Genomic DNA, 14,457 nt, shown 5'->3' with positions numbered 1-14,457 from the left:
GGGGAAGGGAAGGGAAGGGAAGGGAAGGGAAGGGAAGGGAAGGGAGGTATGGGCTGGTCAAGGGCTCTGGCAGCACTTGAATTCCTTCCCAGCATGAACAGCTGACACTTAGTGGAGACAGTGCACCCCAAAAAGAGAAGTAATTCCTTATCCCAACAGCCCTTTCCTTCTCAATAAGCACATCTCATGCACACCATGGACTTGTATCATGTGCTTTACTACAAATACCCAACCTGGGGCAGCTCCAATGCTTTGGATTTTCCCACTATGCCTACATGAAATAGGCACCACGTTCAGTCCTGGAATAGTGGCATTATCATCGACAACAAAGCTTGTGATCCCAGTTTTGCTGAAGTCAGGCACAGGGTGGGATTTTTGGGGTGTCCTGTGCAGGGCCATGGTCCCTGTGAGTCCCTCCCAGCTCAGGACATTCTGTGGTTCTGTGGATCTGAAACAGCACAACCCAATTTTTTTTTTCCCCAAAGCCCAAGGAATTCCCAGGTACTTCTGTACTAATTATTTACTTCCTATAAATTTTAGTTTTCAAACAGCTTTGCTCAGACAACCACAGCAAAGCAAAGTGGGCTGTATGTGGGAGGGCTAAAGGTCAGGACAATTATTTATGGGAGGGTTTATGCCTTTGTTGCAGGGCTTGATGTGTCATTATTCTTCCAACTACTTTTCAAAGGTATTATTTTCCTAAACACAAATCCCCTTTCCTTCCCTCAAACTCCACAATGCTTCTAACTGAAATTAAGTTAGTGCTTCACAAAAACAAAACACTGTAATTTTTGAACTGTATCACTTCAAGTTGTTTTATTTTTATGCTCACAAGAGAAAGAAAACCTTTAGTTCCTCTGAGCCTTTTGTCATGACAAACCACAATGATAATTACTGGGAAGCTGCTGTTGGTAAAACCTCCCAATCCAACTGTCACTGGGAAGCCAGACAAACATTCCCAAAATAACAACTAAATAATTGAGATTACTGGAGTCCCAGAACACAATCCCTTGAACAAATACCCACCAGCCAGCCCCTGTCAGGATTTCCTCTCTCTGGTTGTGTGACCAGCATGATTCATGCTCTGAGAACAAGGTGGGAGGTTACTTCATGTAATTATTATCCAAAGGCCACACTGACTATGAACAGGCTGTGCAGGGACCCATGAAGATGGTTTTAGTTAGAACAGGCTTTAATCACAGGATGATTTTAAGTACCTGGTGCCTAATCTCTTGAAATTCTCTTGTTAATAGAAATGGGGAAACTAAGAACTCACTTTGCCCTTCCAAAGGCAAATTTTACAGAGTTCAGAGTAACTTGTCCTTTCCCCACTATTCTCACTTTGAAAACAATCTTTTAAGAAAACCAGGTCTTTTATCTAACCACAATTTAGATGATGATTCCATGACAAAAACAGCATTCTGTGCCTTTGCATGGAAAACACAATGCTCACACCACCCCTGTGCCAGCCTGAACCCCCTGAACAAGCACTTTAGGCCACAGAGCTCCAGAGAAAGAAGAAATATCTTATTTATCCACTCTGCCATTTAATCCTCTCCAAGTCCCTCCTGTTGCACAGATGCAGAAATGAGCAGATTAATGGCACACGTCACGTTGCTGAAGGGGTGATGTGCAACCAGAGCCCCCAAAGCCAACACAGCAGCAGCTCTGCAGAGAAGGACAACACAGGAATCAACACAGGCTCAATGATCCTGCTCTTCCTTACCTGGGATCCTGCACACCCGCAGGTGGGAGCTTGTAAATTAAGTAGTAGAACAAAAGAAATAAATAGTTTGGCAAAAATTACAGCTGTGTTTACAGAAGGAAGGAAGGAAGGGAACGAGCACAGTGTGCTGCCAGCAGTACAGGAGTGCACGTATTTAGCATGACACAGGCTTGGGTAGAGGCAGAGATACCAGCTGGTAACAAAGAACAAGCCACAAGTGCTTTGTATCAGTTGATGAGAAGCCTCCTGAGAAGCTCAGATTAAAGAGAGGCTCCCCTCCTCTGCTCTGCTTTGTGTCTCCACAGGGCAGAGCCTGCCTCAGAAATGAAATCCTGAAATCAGCTCAGGTGAGGCACTGAAAGGGAGCAGGATGAAGGTACCTGTGCAGGCACTCAAGGAACCAGCCAAACAGTGGCTGTCTCAGCACCAAGTGACTAATCAGGACAAGCTGCCACAAAGGAGCTCCAACTCCGCCGCAGTGAACGTTCCCCCAGAGCACGCGCTGGCCCAAAGACAGAAACGTGATATTTCCGTGGACTTAAACAGACAGACTGTGTGCAAGTTATGGATTTTGTTTTTGAGAGCTGTATTTCAAAGCACTGTTTTAAAGCAGGGCTTCAGGAACACAGGGATGGAGACAACGAAGGCGGCGCTCGCTTGAGACAAAGGGCGGCTCAATTGTGTCTCGACATAAAACTCTCAAAGTGAAAAGAGATTCCAAAGAAAAATGCCAGTAATAATTTATTTCTAAAGCTCACTGGGGATTCAGGTGGAATTCTAATAGCGTGTTCAGCACACACCTTGTCCTTGTGTCTACAAAAATACACTCTTTCTGCAAGGTAAGGCTGTCAAAGTGTGGGTACCTGGGGGCTTGGGGGATTGTACAGACAAGAACATTCTCCATTAGAGGAAATAATTCCTCTTACTGCTCCAACTTTGAAGAGCTTTGAGGGCCTTTGAAATATTGTGAGCCATTTTCTAATATAAGAATCCATAGAGGAAAAAATCCACAGTGTAGGCCAACAGAAAGAAGCATCATGTTCATTGCCCTGGTCACCTCCTGGTATTAAACCCAACTTATGAGAGGTCTCAGGAGGTCACAAACACTCGTGTTCCTTCTGCAGAAATCGAGCACAAAACCCCCCAGCACATTAAGTTTACCCCCAAACGTTGTTTGCAGAACAGGATGTTCCAGGATGCCTGTTATCCTGTGGGATCTGTCACAGCCCAGTGGCACTGGAGCGCTCAGGTCTGGCAGCAACGCACCAGCACGGACTGGTCTGGGTTGGAAGGGACCTTAAAGACCACCCAGTTCCACCCCCCTACCATGGGCAGGGACACCCTCCACTAGACCAAGCTGCTCCAAGCCCCATCCAGCCCAAGTGAGTCACCTACCTGGCCCCTCCACCCCCCAGCACCAGCGCTATGGCGTTCCCGGTCAGGACACGGGCCAGGCGGGAGAAGTCGGAGTGACGGTCCGGGGGCTTCTGGAACACCCGTTCATACATCTCTATCTGCAGGGGAGAGGCAGAGCAGAGTCAGCCAACAACGTCCTGGTAAAAGATGCTACAAAGATGAGGGGACTGGGGCACCTCTCTTGCGAGGAAAGGCTGAGGGAGCTGGGGCTGTTCAGCCTCGGGAAGAGAAAACTGAGAGGGAACCTCATCCATGTCCATCAGTGCCTGCAGGGAGGGGGCAGAGCATGGCCCAGGCTCTGCTCGGGGGGAACCAGCAATGGGACAAGAGGAACAGGCAGGAACTGATGCCCAGGAAGTTCCACCTGAACATGAGGAAGAACTTCTTTGCTGCGCAATGACTGAACAGAGACCAGAGGGGGTGTGGAGTCTCCTCACTGGGGATATTCCAGAACCATCTGGGCACAATCCTGGGGGGTTGCTCCAGGGGACCCTGCTGGAGCAGGCAGGTGGCACTGGATGACCCACTGTGGTCCCTTCCAGCCTGAACCTCTTTGTGATTCTGTTCCAAGTGGGTATCTGTTCTTCAAAGGAACAGAGGGTCAGTGAACTACCCAAACAGTTCCAGAGACCAGGTGCATCTCTCAGTCTTCCATAGCTGCTGGGAGAATTTCATGGCAGTACAGTATTTCCCTTGGAGCTGTTTCTTTCTTGACAAAGATTTGAAGCTCCTGAGAAGCACCCCAGGCTACCTCTGCCTTATTTTTGGCATGGCTTTGGCAAGCACGGGGATCCTCCCAACAAAAAGGAATCTATGGCACATACACACCTTTCAAAGTGACTCTGAGATAGTATTTACTGTCTTCAGGATATCAAAAAGCCAAGTATGCATCCATAAAGAACACATGGGCCCCTTATCCCTGTTTCCTTTATTAAATTGAGGCCAAACAGACCTAAAGAGAACTCTGCCTGTGTAAGAGCCCATTGCACATCAGAACACCATGGAGTATCATTATCCCAGATCCCTTTGGATACATGGATCACAGGTAAAGTGAGGGACAGCAAGGGACCAGCCACCAAATGAGGAATCTCTTACCAGCTTGGGCAGGCTCCTTTTGGAGAAGACTCTGCGTGGGCAGTGGAGGTGGAGATGAGCAGAACACCAGCTCCGCATGTTGAGCCATTCCACAGTTCGGGAAGGGAGGGGCCCATCCTCCTTATGGAGCAGGATGAGCTGCTTCTGGGCTCTCACTGCAGTGTTCTCCAGCATCCTCTCCAACTACAGCAGGTTATGGACACCAGAGGAATGGGGGGTCAGGTACTGCCTGCTCCAGTATCAGTGTAACAGATACGAGACACAGACACACCCCTCATCCCCATTCCCACCGAACCCACAGACAACTCTGCACAACAAGAACCCCCAAACATGATGGATTTAGACAACTGATTTGTCTGATTTTAGACTTCTGGCACACAGACAAAGATTCAAATCTAAATGCTTCTGACCCAAAGCAGGCCATGAAATGCACATGCAGACACACACTCTCCGTGCAACATGAGATGCTTCCCAAGCCATACTCAAGCCTACAAATGTTCAGCGTGTTTTCTTCTTTCCCTTCCCATCAGTTCACTTTTTCCTCCTTGTATTTCTGATTTTGGCTTGGTTTTTTTGTTGTTTCAGGCAACTGCTGGCAGCTGCTGTGCCTGTGCTCCCTGCCTCCCACACCCAGGCACAAAGAACCAGCACAGAGGGACACAAAGGCTGCACGTGGGACCTGTCCAGGCTCTTTGGAGTCAGACTCAGCACTTCACAGTCCTAAAAAAACCCCCACCACTTGTGATCTTACTTTTAAATTTCTTGCAGAATTCATGTGCCTGGTTCAAACTTCGGTAATAAAACATAAAAATAATAAAAATAGATAGTAGAGGAAAAAAATTACAGCTTACAAGCTGTAATAAAATAGATTAAATTATTCATACACTGCAATTTAGATCTACTTTTTCCTAGGCACACACCATGAATTTCATCCAGGCAGAAAAGAATTTCTCTGTCTCTATGTGGAGACCCTGCGAAGAAATTCTGGGCAGAAACTCAAAGCTTCAAAGCAATTTAACTTTTGATTTACCATTGGCGAAAACGACTCTTTAGAGGAAAAGAACTTTGCTGGAAACACTCCTCCATAAAACTTGACCTTTCAGAGGGTTCTCATGCAATTCTTTTCCCATTTCCAGCACGCATTTCCCAGGAATATTTCATTATTTACGCTTCGCTGGGCATTAAACCCGGGAAAACTCCCGAGTGTGGAAGGACACCCTTTGAGCTGGGCTGCTAGAGGTGCAAAGAGGGGTGTTCCCAACCTCTCCCACGGTGGGCTCCTGGTCCCCCAGCCCCACGATGAGGATGCAGTCGGCCTGGCGGATGCAGCGCTGGGTCCAGGGGGTCAGGGAGCTGTCGGCCTGGTACAGCACGATGCGGTGGATGTCCTCCTGCTGGCCCAGCCAGCTGGTCAGCCTGTACTCGTGGATACTGGGACAGAGCAGGAAAACACAAGTGGGTTTATGTCACAACTCACAAGAGAAAAGACAGGAATCTGACATGTCACCAACCCTGGCAGAGCTCAGGGAGTGTTTGGATGATACCTTCAGGCAGCCCAGGGAATGGCTGGAGCTGTGTCAGGGCAGGGTCAGGTTGGATCTCAGGAAAAGGTTCTTCCCCCACAGGGTGGTTGGGCACTGACCAGGCTCCCCAGGGCAGTGGGCACAGCACCAAGGCTGCCAGAGCTCCAGGAGGGTTTGGATGGTCCTCTGTGACCCTTGGGGATGGGCCTGTGCAGGGCCAGGAGCTGGACTCAGTGATCCTGGTGGGTCCCTTCCAACTCAGCATATTCTGGGATTCTGTGAAAATCTGAAGGGCAGAGACCTGCCCTCTTGCTCAGCCAGTCTAAGAATCTTATCTGCTCCCATCTCCAGGCTCATGCTTGCTCTGTTTCTCCAGTATTTATACTATTACACACATACACCAAGGAAGGAGGATGCAGTGATGCCTCACTCCACTAAAGCTTCCATGGCATCCCTAAGAATGAGCACACAGTGACCACTTGGAGCAATTCAGCTTTTCCAATCTCACAAGTGATAAACTGACTATGGAAAAAAACCCACACGTGTTTGAAACAAATACTTTTCAAACACTGTTCATAGAATCACAGAATATCCTGAACTGGAAGGGATCCACAAGGACCATCCAGTCCAACTCCTGGCCCTGCACAGACACCCCAACAATCCCACCCTGTCCCTCAGAGCCTTGTCCAAATCCTCCTGGAGCTCTGGCAGCCTTGGGGCTGTGCCCACTGCCCTGGGGAGCCTGGTCAGTGCCAACCACCCTCTGGGGGAAGAACCTTTCCCTGAGATCCAACCTAACCCTGTCCTGGCACAGCTCCAGGCTATTGTCTCCAATCCTTGGATGAGAAAGCCCTGTGCATGTCAGAACACAGGGTTTTATTCCCAAACTCTCTATATTCATGAGAGCAGTACAGAGTCTTTCTGCACTTTCCCCCAGTAACAAGGAGGGCAGGTACCTGTCGAGGGCAGCAGAACCCAGTCTCTGTTTGATGTTGTCACTGGTGAGCAGCAGGGCAGGACCTGCAGGAACAAGGAATTTCATCTGTGAACATTTGTCATTGAGCTCCTGACAAACTGTGTGGAGAACACTGCCCAGAGAAGCTGTGGCTGCCCCATCCCTGCAAGTGTCCAAGGCCAGGTTGGACGGGGCTTGGAGCAACCTGGGCTAGTGGAAGGTGTCCCTGCCCATGGCAGAGAGTTGGGCTGGATGATCTTTAAGGTCTCTTTCAACCCAAACCAGTCTATGGTTCCAGGAAGTTGCTTTGAAGATGGTGATGGCTCAGTGCATTGACCAGGGCTGTTGTAGAAGAAAGAGCTGGCACAAAGTCTTCACAAAAATTTTCATCTACAAACACATCTTCCCATTCTCCATATTCCCAGAGCTCTGCTACTGCATCGGTCACAACTTGCAAGCTCTGCTATCCCATTCCTCAGTGTCATGTAGGATCAAAGAATCCCAGACTAGTTTGGGTTGGAAAGGACTTTAAAGCTCATCTCATTCCACCCCCTGCCATGGGCAGGGACACCTTCCACTGGACCAGGCTGCTCCAAGCCCCGTCCAACCTGGCTCTGGTGACAGTTCCTACTGCAGCTGCATGTTCACAAACACAACATTCAGAGTACCATGGACCTTTACAACCACAGAAAGCCCAGGAACCTGGTTGCATAGAAGAGAAGCTGTTTGACATCCTGAAACACAGAGTTTGTTCATCCTGCATGGAACCAACCCCCCAGGTGAACCCTAAACCTCTCTGTAGCAGTACTACTTCTTACTCAACACACCAACAGGAATCTCACCCAAAATACTCCCAGATCTGTAGGACACAGTTGAACTCCACTAGAGAAACAGGCACACACACATCTGGCAACAACTTCAGATCTGAGTTGAACTTTGTTGCCCAGAAAGCTTCTTGCATCCACTTTAGTTTTATTTTCTTATGAGCAACTCTATTTCAGCAGCAGCAATTTGTGCCATATGTGGTGGAGGCTGCAGAGTGACTGCAGCTAAATACAAAAGAAAGCAAAGAAAAGAAAACTTGAGGGAATAACTGCACACCTAAAGAAAACATTACCTGTCTCTTATTGAGAAAGTCACATCTACAAAACATGACAGAGCAGCTGCTTTGTATTCGTGTTTTCACTGTGCAATCCTTCATTGTTTCATTAAGAAAAGAACTGAAATTCATGTACCAAATAACAAAACACTTCATTATGTGAGGGCTCTCAAGGCAAGGTTATGATGTGTTCAGTAAAAACCATGGAACCGTGAACGAACAACATGGGAAAAGGTCACAATTTCACACTAACATGTTCAAAAAGCAAAACCCACAAGTACAGATTGGAACTGGCCAACCCGATCTTCAGGGCCAACTCAACCCCCAGTGCTTGATTATTCCTGCAAGGGCTTCACTCTGCTTTAACAGACTTCAGTGTTAGACTTGAAAAAGCTCACAAGGGTGATTTTTCATCTTGCGTTTTCAAACACCCAAATAACATTTGCTCTTTGTTACACTTATGATGAAGGAAGAGCAAACAAAAATGGACAAAAATAATCCATAACCAGGCACCAAAAGATAAAAAGTAACAGCTGGTGAGAAAGCACAAAAAAAGAGGATGATTTAAGGGTAGAATTTAACTTCCTCACCCTCCAATAAAGGTTCTGGAATGTGGTTCCTAAGAAAGCAAGGAGGGAATGAGCTCAGCAGCATCTCCAGAGCAGATCTGGTTTAACTTGCCCTTCCCTCCTCCCTCTGCTGCTCCCCGAACTGTCCAGCTGCAGGGAACAGCCCCCAGTGCCTGGTGAGGGGGTTTATCACCTTATTTTTAACACTGGGAGATTCTCTGAGCTGATTTACCATTCACCTGACAAAGAGCAGGTCTAGCACAGCTTCGAATGGCATAATGGGATAAGAGAGAAGAAATACTGATGGCACTGCACGTGACAAAGCCAGCAGGGGAGAGAGGGCAGGCCAGTTCTGAAAGCATTCAAGAGCAGAGTTATCATCAGTGTTTGCTAATGTGTCAGATCCTCAGCAAAACAGAAATGATATGCAGACAAAATATTCTTCCAGGATATGCGACTTACAAAGCTTTGTGACAGTGGTGGAAGTTTAGCAGGCAAAGATAAACAGCCAGGAATGCCAAATGAGTTGAGGAATACAATAAAAATGTCAAGTAGGAGAGACTAACACCAAGCAGGGAACAGCCCAGCCGTGCTCCACCTCTGCCTTGGCCTGTTCCCTGCCTGCCCCAGGGCACTGAGATCCAGGAGCATCAGCAGTGGAGTGTGGAGTGTCCCACACTGGTGATGCACCAGGGCCCAGGCCCTAAGGGGACACCATTAAACCCAGGGGACACCATTAGACCCAGTCTGAACACCTCTCATACAAGAGGAGAGGCAGAGTTTGTAGGGCTGGGGTGAATCTTTCTCCCAGTCAAAGGTGATGGCAACTTCAGCCACAGAACCTTGACTGGTGCCCATCAAGCACCACAGGAGCCTTGGAGAGGTCTATGGCTTAGAAATCACATTCACTCCCCTCCCTTTTGGCTTGGGAAAGCAGCAGTTCACAGCACAGGACACAAACAAGGGTGGCCAGACAGATCCTGGCTGTGCCAGCTCAGGAGGAGCCTGCCCAGCATCCCATCCCATCCCACCCTATCCCACCCCTCCACACACTGGTGGCAGGGGACAAAGATTCCCAGACCTTTACTTATGCCCAGCACAGAACACAGTGATGATTCCAACAGAACCAACTCTTGTTTTGCCTCAGAAACACCAACCATCTGCTCCACACTCCCAATTTCTCACCGGCTCCCAATTAATCGATCATTAAATAACCCTCCATTAGTGTGCTCAAGAACACCAACATATGCCAGCTCAGAAAACAGAACGACCAAAAGTGTCCTTGAAACTCAACTGCTGAGAGCTACAAAGTAATAAAAAAACATCATTCTCATCCCTGGAAGTGTCCAAGGCCAGGCTGGACGAGGTTTGGAGCAACCTGGGCTAGTGGAAGGTGTTCTGGCCATGGCAGGGGGTGGCACTGGATGAGCTTTAAGGTTCCTCCCAACCCAAACATTCCATGATTCCATGATGAGTCAAGTCCACACCCCTCAAACAGCCACCCCTGCAGGGAGGAGTGACCAAGTCCATGTGTTGGTGCATCCTTAGAGTGCATCATCCCAGTTGCACACCTGTGTGTGTAACTGCTCCCTCCACACCCAGCATCAGCCCCGTGGGCAACTCACAGTTGGCCCCATGGACACAGCCCTGCATCCCTCAGGGAATGTGCCCCTTCAGCAGGACCAGCCACAGGGGGAACAGCTCAAAGGTAAGAGCACGGGAGAGGTGATATGAGGTAACATGAAATATTAATCTGAGCCCTGCAGTGTGTCTCTGACAGCAGCCAGAGCAGATTGCTGGGGAGGAGGAGTATCAGAGCAAGGACAACTCAGTGCCATCCTCTGAGCCTCCAGCCATCTGCAGCTCAGGGAACTCTCAAGCCCGGGGTGGTGACTTTCAATAGCCAGGGGGGATTTTTCTTTCACTGAAGAACTCACTGGGCTCCTGAATCCCAGCTTTTATGTGCTCCAGGTGAGAGAATTCCATGCCAGCAGCTCAGGGGGATCATGATTCACAGGGAAACCTCCTGGAGCACCTAAATCCCTGCTCCAGAGCCATCTGTTTTTCAGTCCAGAACTACAATTCCAAGAAAGAGAAGAGAGGAGAAAGAAAAGTTGGGAAATATCAGAGGTCTGGTTCGTTTTCTCTTGAAAGAGCAAAGGGCACTGAAGGGAAGGGCTGTGGCAGCTCTTCAGCAAAGCTCCCAAACTCCTGCCCCAGTGAGGGGACAAAAGCACCACATGAGAGACACAAACCCCTTCCTTTCTTTCCAAGGCTGAGCAAGGGACTCGCTTTGGTAATTTTTTTTATATAACATTAATTTCCTAAGATATGCAGGAGTTGGAACACAGGTGTCCTAGTTCTTAGTCTAATAAAACATAATCCAGAAGTTGCCCAGAAAAATCGGATGCCCAGAGGGCAGGGGATGAATTTGAGGCTCAGAAATCCACCTTACCTGGAAAACTTACACCAAAACATACACCCAGTACAAAATGCATCATGGAAACATTTTAGCAGAGCAAACTTATTTGGCTGGACTCCATCAAAAGAAAATTTACTTTTGGCCTAATAAAAGTCTACAAAATTATGTGTCAAAGAGACTGAACTGATAAATGAGTTGGATGGCAGAAGATCTAACCCATTAAAAATACCAAATTGTGCCAGGGTCCAGGAACCACAGTGAACATTTCACATTTAAATCTAATCTGTGTGTAAAGAAAGGAAATTCAGGCAGAACTAAAATTAAAAACTCAAATAAATTATTAATAAAGATATTTCAGTGAGCTCTCCAATACATTATACATTTTTAGAACTGAAAAGAAAGCTTAAATTTAAAGGGCAGAAAGGAATGAGAGAGACACATATGTTGGATTTGAATCCCTCTGTACTTCAGTTTGAAATTCTATGAGATCAGAGGGCTCCCACATAGAACCAGAATTCACACAGCCATGTGGTGTCTTTTAGCTGGTCTCAGTAAAAGAACAAAAAAAAATAGTTAGGCAAATACTTCTGAAAAATCTGAATACTGCAGAACAACTTCTTATCAAAAGATGCTCTCAGCTCCACCAGCATTCAGAGGAGGAAATATTCCTAATAAAAATAGACATCATGAGCACTGGGCAGAATTCACCAGCACAGCAGTAAAACCTGCACACCTTCATGGCACTGCAGATCAGAGCTGGAAAATTCTGTTCCTGCTTTCTGGGAGTTGTACATTGTGCAGCCTCTTCCTCTGGAGCCCCAGAGCCCCAGATTGCCAGGCAGGGCTCTGCAGTGAGCCTGCAGCACACACAGGCAGCAGAGGTGCAGCCCCCTGTGCCCTGCAGGACCTTCCTGTGCTGCCCACAGTGCTCAGGGCATGGTCCATGTTGGTCCCTGTCCCAGAGGGAAGGCAGGGCCACGTCCAGTTATTGCTGCCAGGTACCAACTCCTTCAGCACCCAGCTTTTGACACCCACTCAGAGCCTCCAGCCCCGGGGACCCAGCGTGGGAAGGACCTGGAGCTGCTGGAGAGAGTCCAGAGGAGGGATCAGAGGGCTGGAGCAGCTCTGCTGGGAGGAAAGGATGGGAGAGCTGGGATTGTTCAGCTTGGAGAAGAGAAGTCTCTAGGGTGACCTGACTGTGGCCTTCCAGTCCCTGAAGGAGCCACCAAGAAAAATGGAGAGAGATTATTTACAGTGGCCTGGAGGGAGAGGACAAGGGGGAACAGCTTCACATTGCCAGAGCAGGGCTAGATGGGATATTGGGGAGAAATTGTTTTCCCTGTGAGGGTGGGGAGGCCCTGGCACAGGGTGCCCAGAGAAGCTGTGGCTGCCCCATCCCTGGAAGTGTCCAAGGCCAGGTTGGAGGGGGCTTGGAGCAACCTGGGCTAGTGGGAGGTGTCCCTGCCCATGGCAGGGGGTGGAACAAGACAAGCTTGAAGGTCCCTTCCAACCGAGGCCATTCCATGATCCTGAGCTCCATGGGAGCATGAACATTCCTTAGCATTTAACTGGAACACGGTCACACTGTCTGGAAACAACATCTGAATTATCATAAATCACAGGAACACCAAATGTCAGAGAAACCAGCACAAATGGGCTGGAGAGAGCTGTGGGTGTTCCCACACCTTGATGCTCCCTCTTTGCAGAGCACAGGCACACCTGGCCAGGCCAGGGTGTCCTGGGGCACAGAAGGCCCATGGTGCAGAGCAGGCTGCTCACCTGAGCTGTTCCCATTACAAATCGAACCATTTAAAAAAAAGAAATTTGAAAAAAAATATAATTAAACCCACACAACAGAATTAAGCAGCAAAACCACTAAGTCCTGTCTCGTTACAGGTAAAAGTGGTTTTTTACAAGAACTGGAGAAGACTCTGAATACTTCTCCAGTTCTTGTAGACAGTCCATATTCACTAACAGACTGAGATCTTCTATTTGTCAGTATTTTTATATTCCTTTAATAAGACAGAAGTGGCTAAAAATTACCAAAAAAAAACCCACCCAAAAATCCTGTTAAATAGATTAACCAGCAACCAGCTCTAACTCCAAGCACTTCCAACAGCCTTCTCATGCCAGTTCCAGGAAAAGGAAAAGGAAAAGTATCCCCTAACTGTTACGTTGTTGTGTCACAACCCAGCCTGCATTCCCACCACGCTCCCAGGGATGAGGGTCAGCCTATATCCCAAGGGCAGGATCCTTCCCAGAGCTGCAGCAGCTGAAAACTCAGGATGATTCCTGCAGTGACCTCAGTGTTCCTGCCTCCATCCTCCTAATTCCTTCTTTCCTCTTGTCTCCAACTTGCAGCAGGAGAATTCAAGGCACCACTGCAATATTCAGCTAAGTTAATATTAATGGTAAGAGGAAGGAATTTTCTAAAATAACATATTAAGTTGCAAAAGAAAGCTAAAACCAGCTGCTTTCCCCCCACATGCTAAGGCTGCCCTCCACTGCTCTGGAACATATTTGAAGCCCAGAGCAATGAAATTAGATGGTAAATGTGGATCAAATGTTAAGTCAAGTGCTAAATAGCAACATCTGATTGGAATGTACAATTAAAAAAAAAAGAAGTTGGTTTAAACCAAAAAATAAACACACAAAAAAAATCCAAATAGCAGCAAATCTACACAGTGAAACCCCTTATCTTCAAATCCAGGAACGTGTACACTGAGACTTCCTTAAGACAAGATTTTCAATTAAGCCTCTCAAGCACATTAAGTAACACCTCTCATTTCATAAATGCAGGGCAGGTCTAACCACAGTTCACACCCAACCCCCAGTGCTAATTAGCCCAGCTGACAGTCAGAACCTCAGGTAAGTGCTCAGGTGGCAGCAGCAGGAAGCTTCATCACACCACATGGAATCGTGGAATCATGGAATCACAGACTGCTTTGGGTTGGAAGGGACCTTAAAGATTATCCAGTCCCATCCCCTGCCATGGGCAGGGACACCTTCCACTAGCCCAGGTTGCTCCAAGCCCTGTCCAACCTGGCCTTGGACACTTCCAGGGATGGGGCAGCCACAGCTTCTCTGGGCAAGAGTTCCCCCCCATGTCAAATGTACAGGTGAATACCAACCTGAAAACAAATCAAAATCTCACTTCATTAGTCAGTGCATTTTTTGATGCAAGAAATCAGGAGAAAACATTCTAAACCCTCACAGCAAAGCACTGTCTGCACAAAGTCCTTCGTCAGGCACTGGGAAGGAACACCCAAACAATTTACACCCAGAGTGCAAAGGAGAAAATACAAAAGCTGAAAAAAAAAGGAGAGAAAAAAAAGAGAGAAAACAAGGGAGAAAAAAGAAAGGAAACAAGGGGGGGGAAAAAGAGGGCAAACAAGGGGGGAAATAGGAAAGAGGGAGAAAGGGAAAAAAAGGAAGGAAACAAGGGAAGGAAGGGGGAGGAAGGGGGAGGAGGGGGGAGGAAGGGGGAGGAAGGGGGAGGAAGGGGGAGGAAGGGGGAGGAAGGGGGAGAAAGGGGGAGAAAGGGGAAAAAGAGGAAAAAAGGAAAAAAGAGGAAAAAGAGGAAAAAAGGAAAAAAAAGAGAAAAAAGAAAAAGAGAGAAAAAGAGAGAAAAAGAGAGAAAAAGAGAGAAAAA

General features: G+C 47.7%; 1 protein-coding gene across 2 annotated transcripts in view; it reads right to left on the bottom strand.

Moving 5' to 3' along the window:
* The window catches only part of PNPLA7 (patatin like phospholipase domain containing 7), a 142,848-nt gene that overhangs the window by 52,827 nt on the left and 75,564 nt on the right, over positions 1 to 14,457 (bottom strand). For both annotated transcript variants that reach the window (XM_027687457.1, XM_027687458.1), the window contains exons 23-26: positions 6,717 to 6,780; positions 5,500 to 5,668; positions 4,238 to 4,420; positions 3,122 to 3,240 (exon numbers count right to left, since the gene is read on the bottom strand). In XM_027687457.1, the coding sequence (XP_027543258.1) occupies positions 3,122 to 3,240; positions 4,238 to 4,420; positions 5,500 to 5,668; positions 6,717 to 6,780 (535 nt within the window). The remainder of the gene's footprint in view (positions 1 to 3,121; positions 3,241 to 4,237; positions 4,421 to 5,499; positions 5,669 to 6,716; positions 6,781 to 14,457) is intronic.

The sequence above is a fragment of the Neopelma chrysocephalum genome, unplaced genomic scaffold (genome assembly GCF_003984885.1).
Source record: "Neopelma chrysocephalum unplaced genomic scaffold, ASM398488v2 Primary Assembly neopelma1_74, whole genome shotgun sequence".
NCBI classification, from domain to species: domain Eukaryota; kingdom Metazoa; phylum Chordata; class Aves; order Passeriformes; family Pipridae; genus Neopelma; species Neopelma chrysocephalum.
Note: the sequence above shows the minus strand (reverse complement) of the source record. Positions and strands in the feature narration are given on the sequence as shown.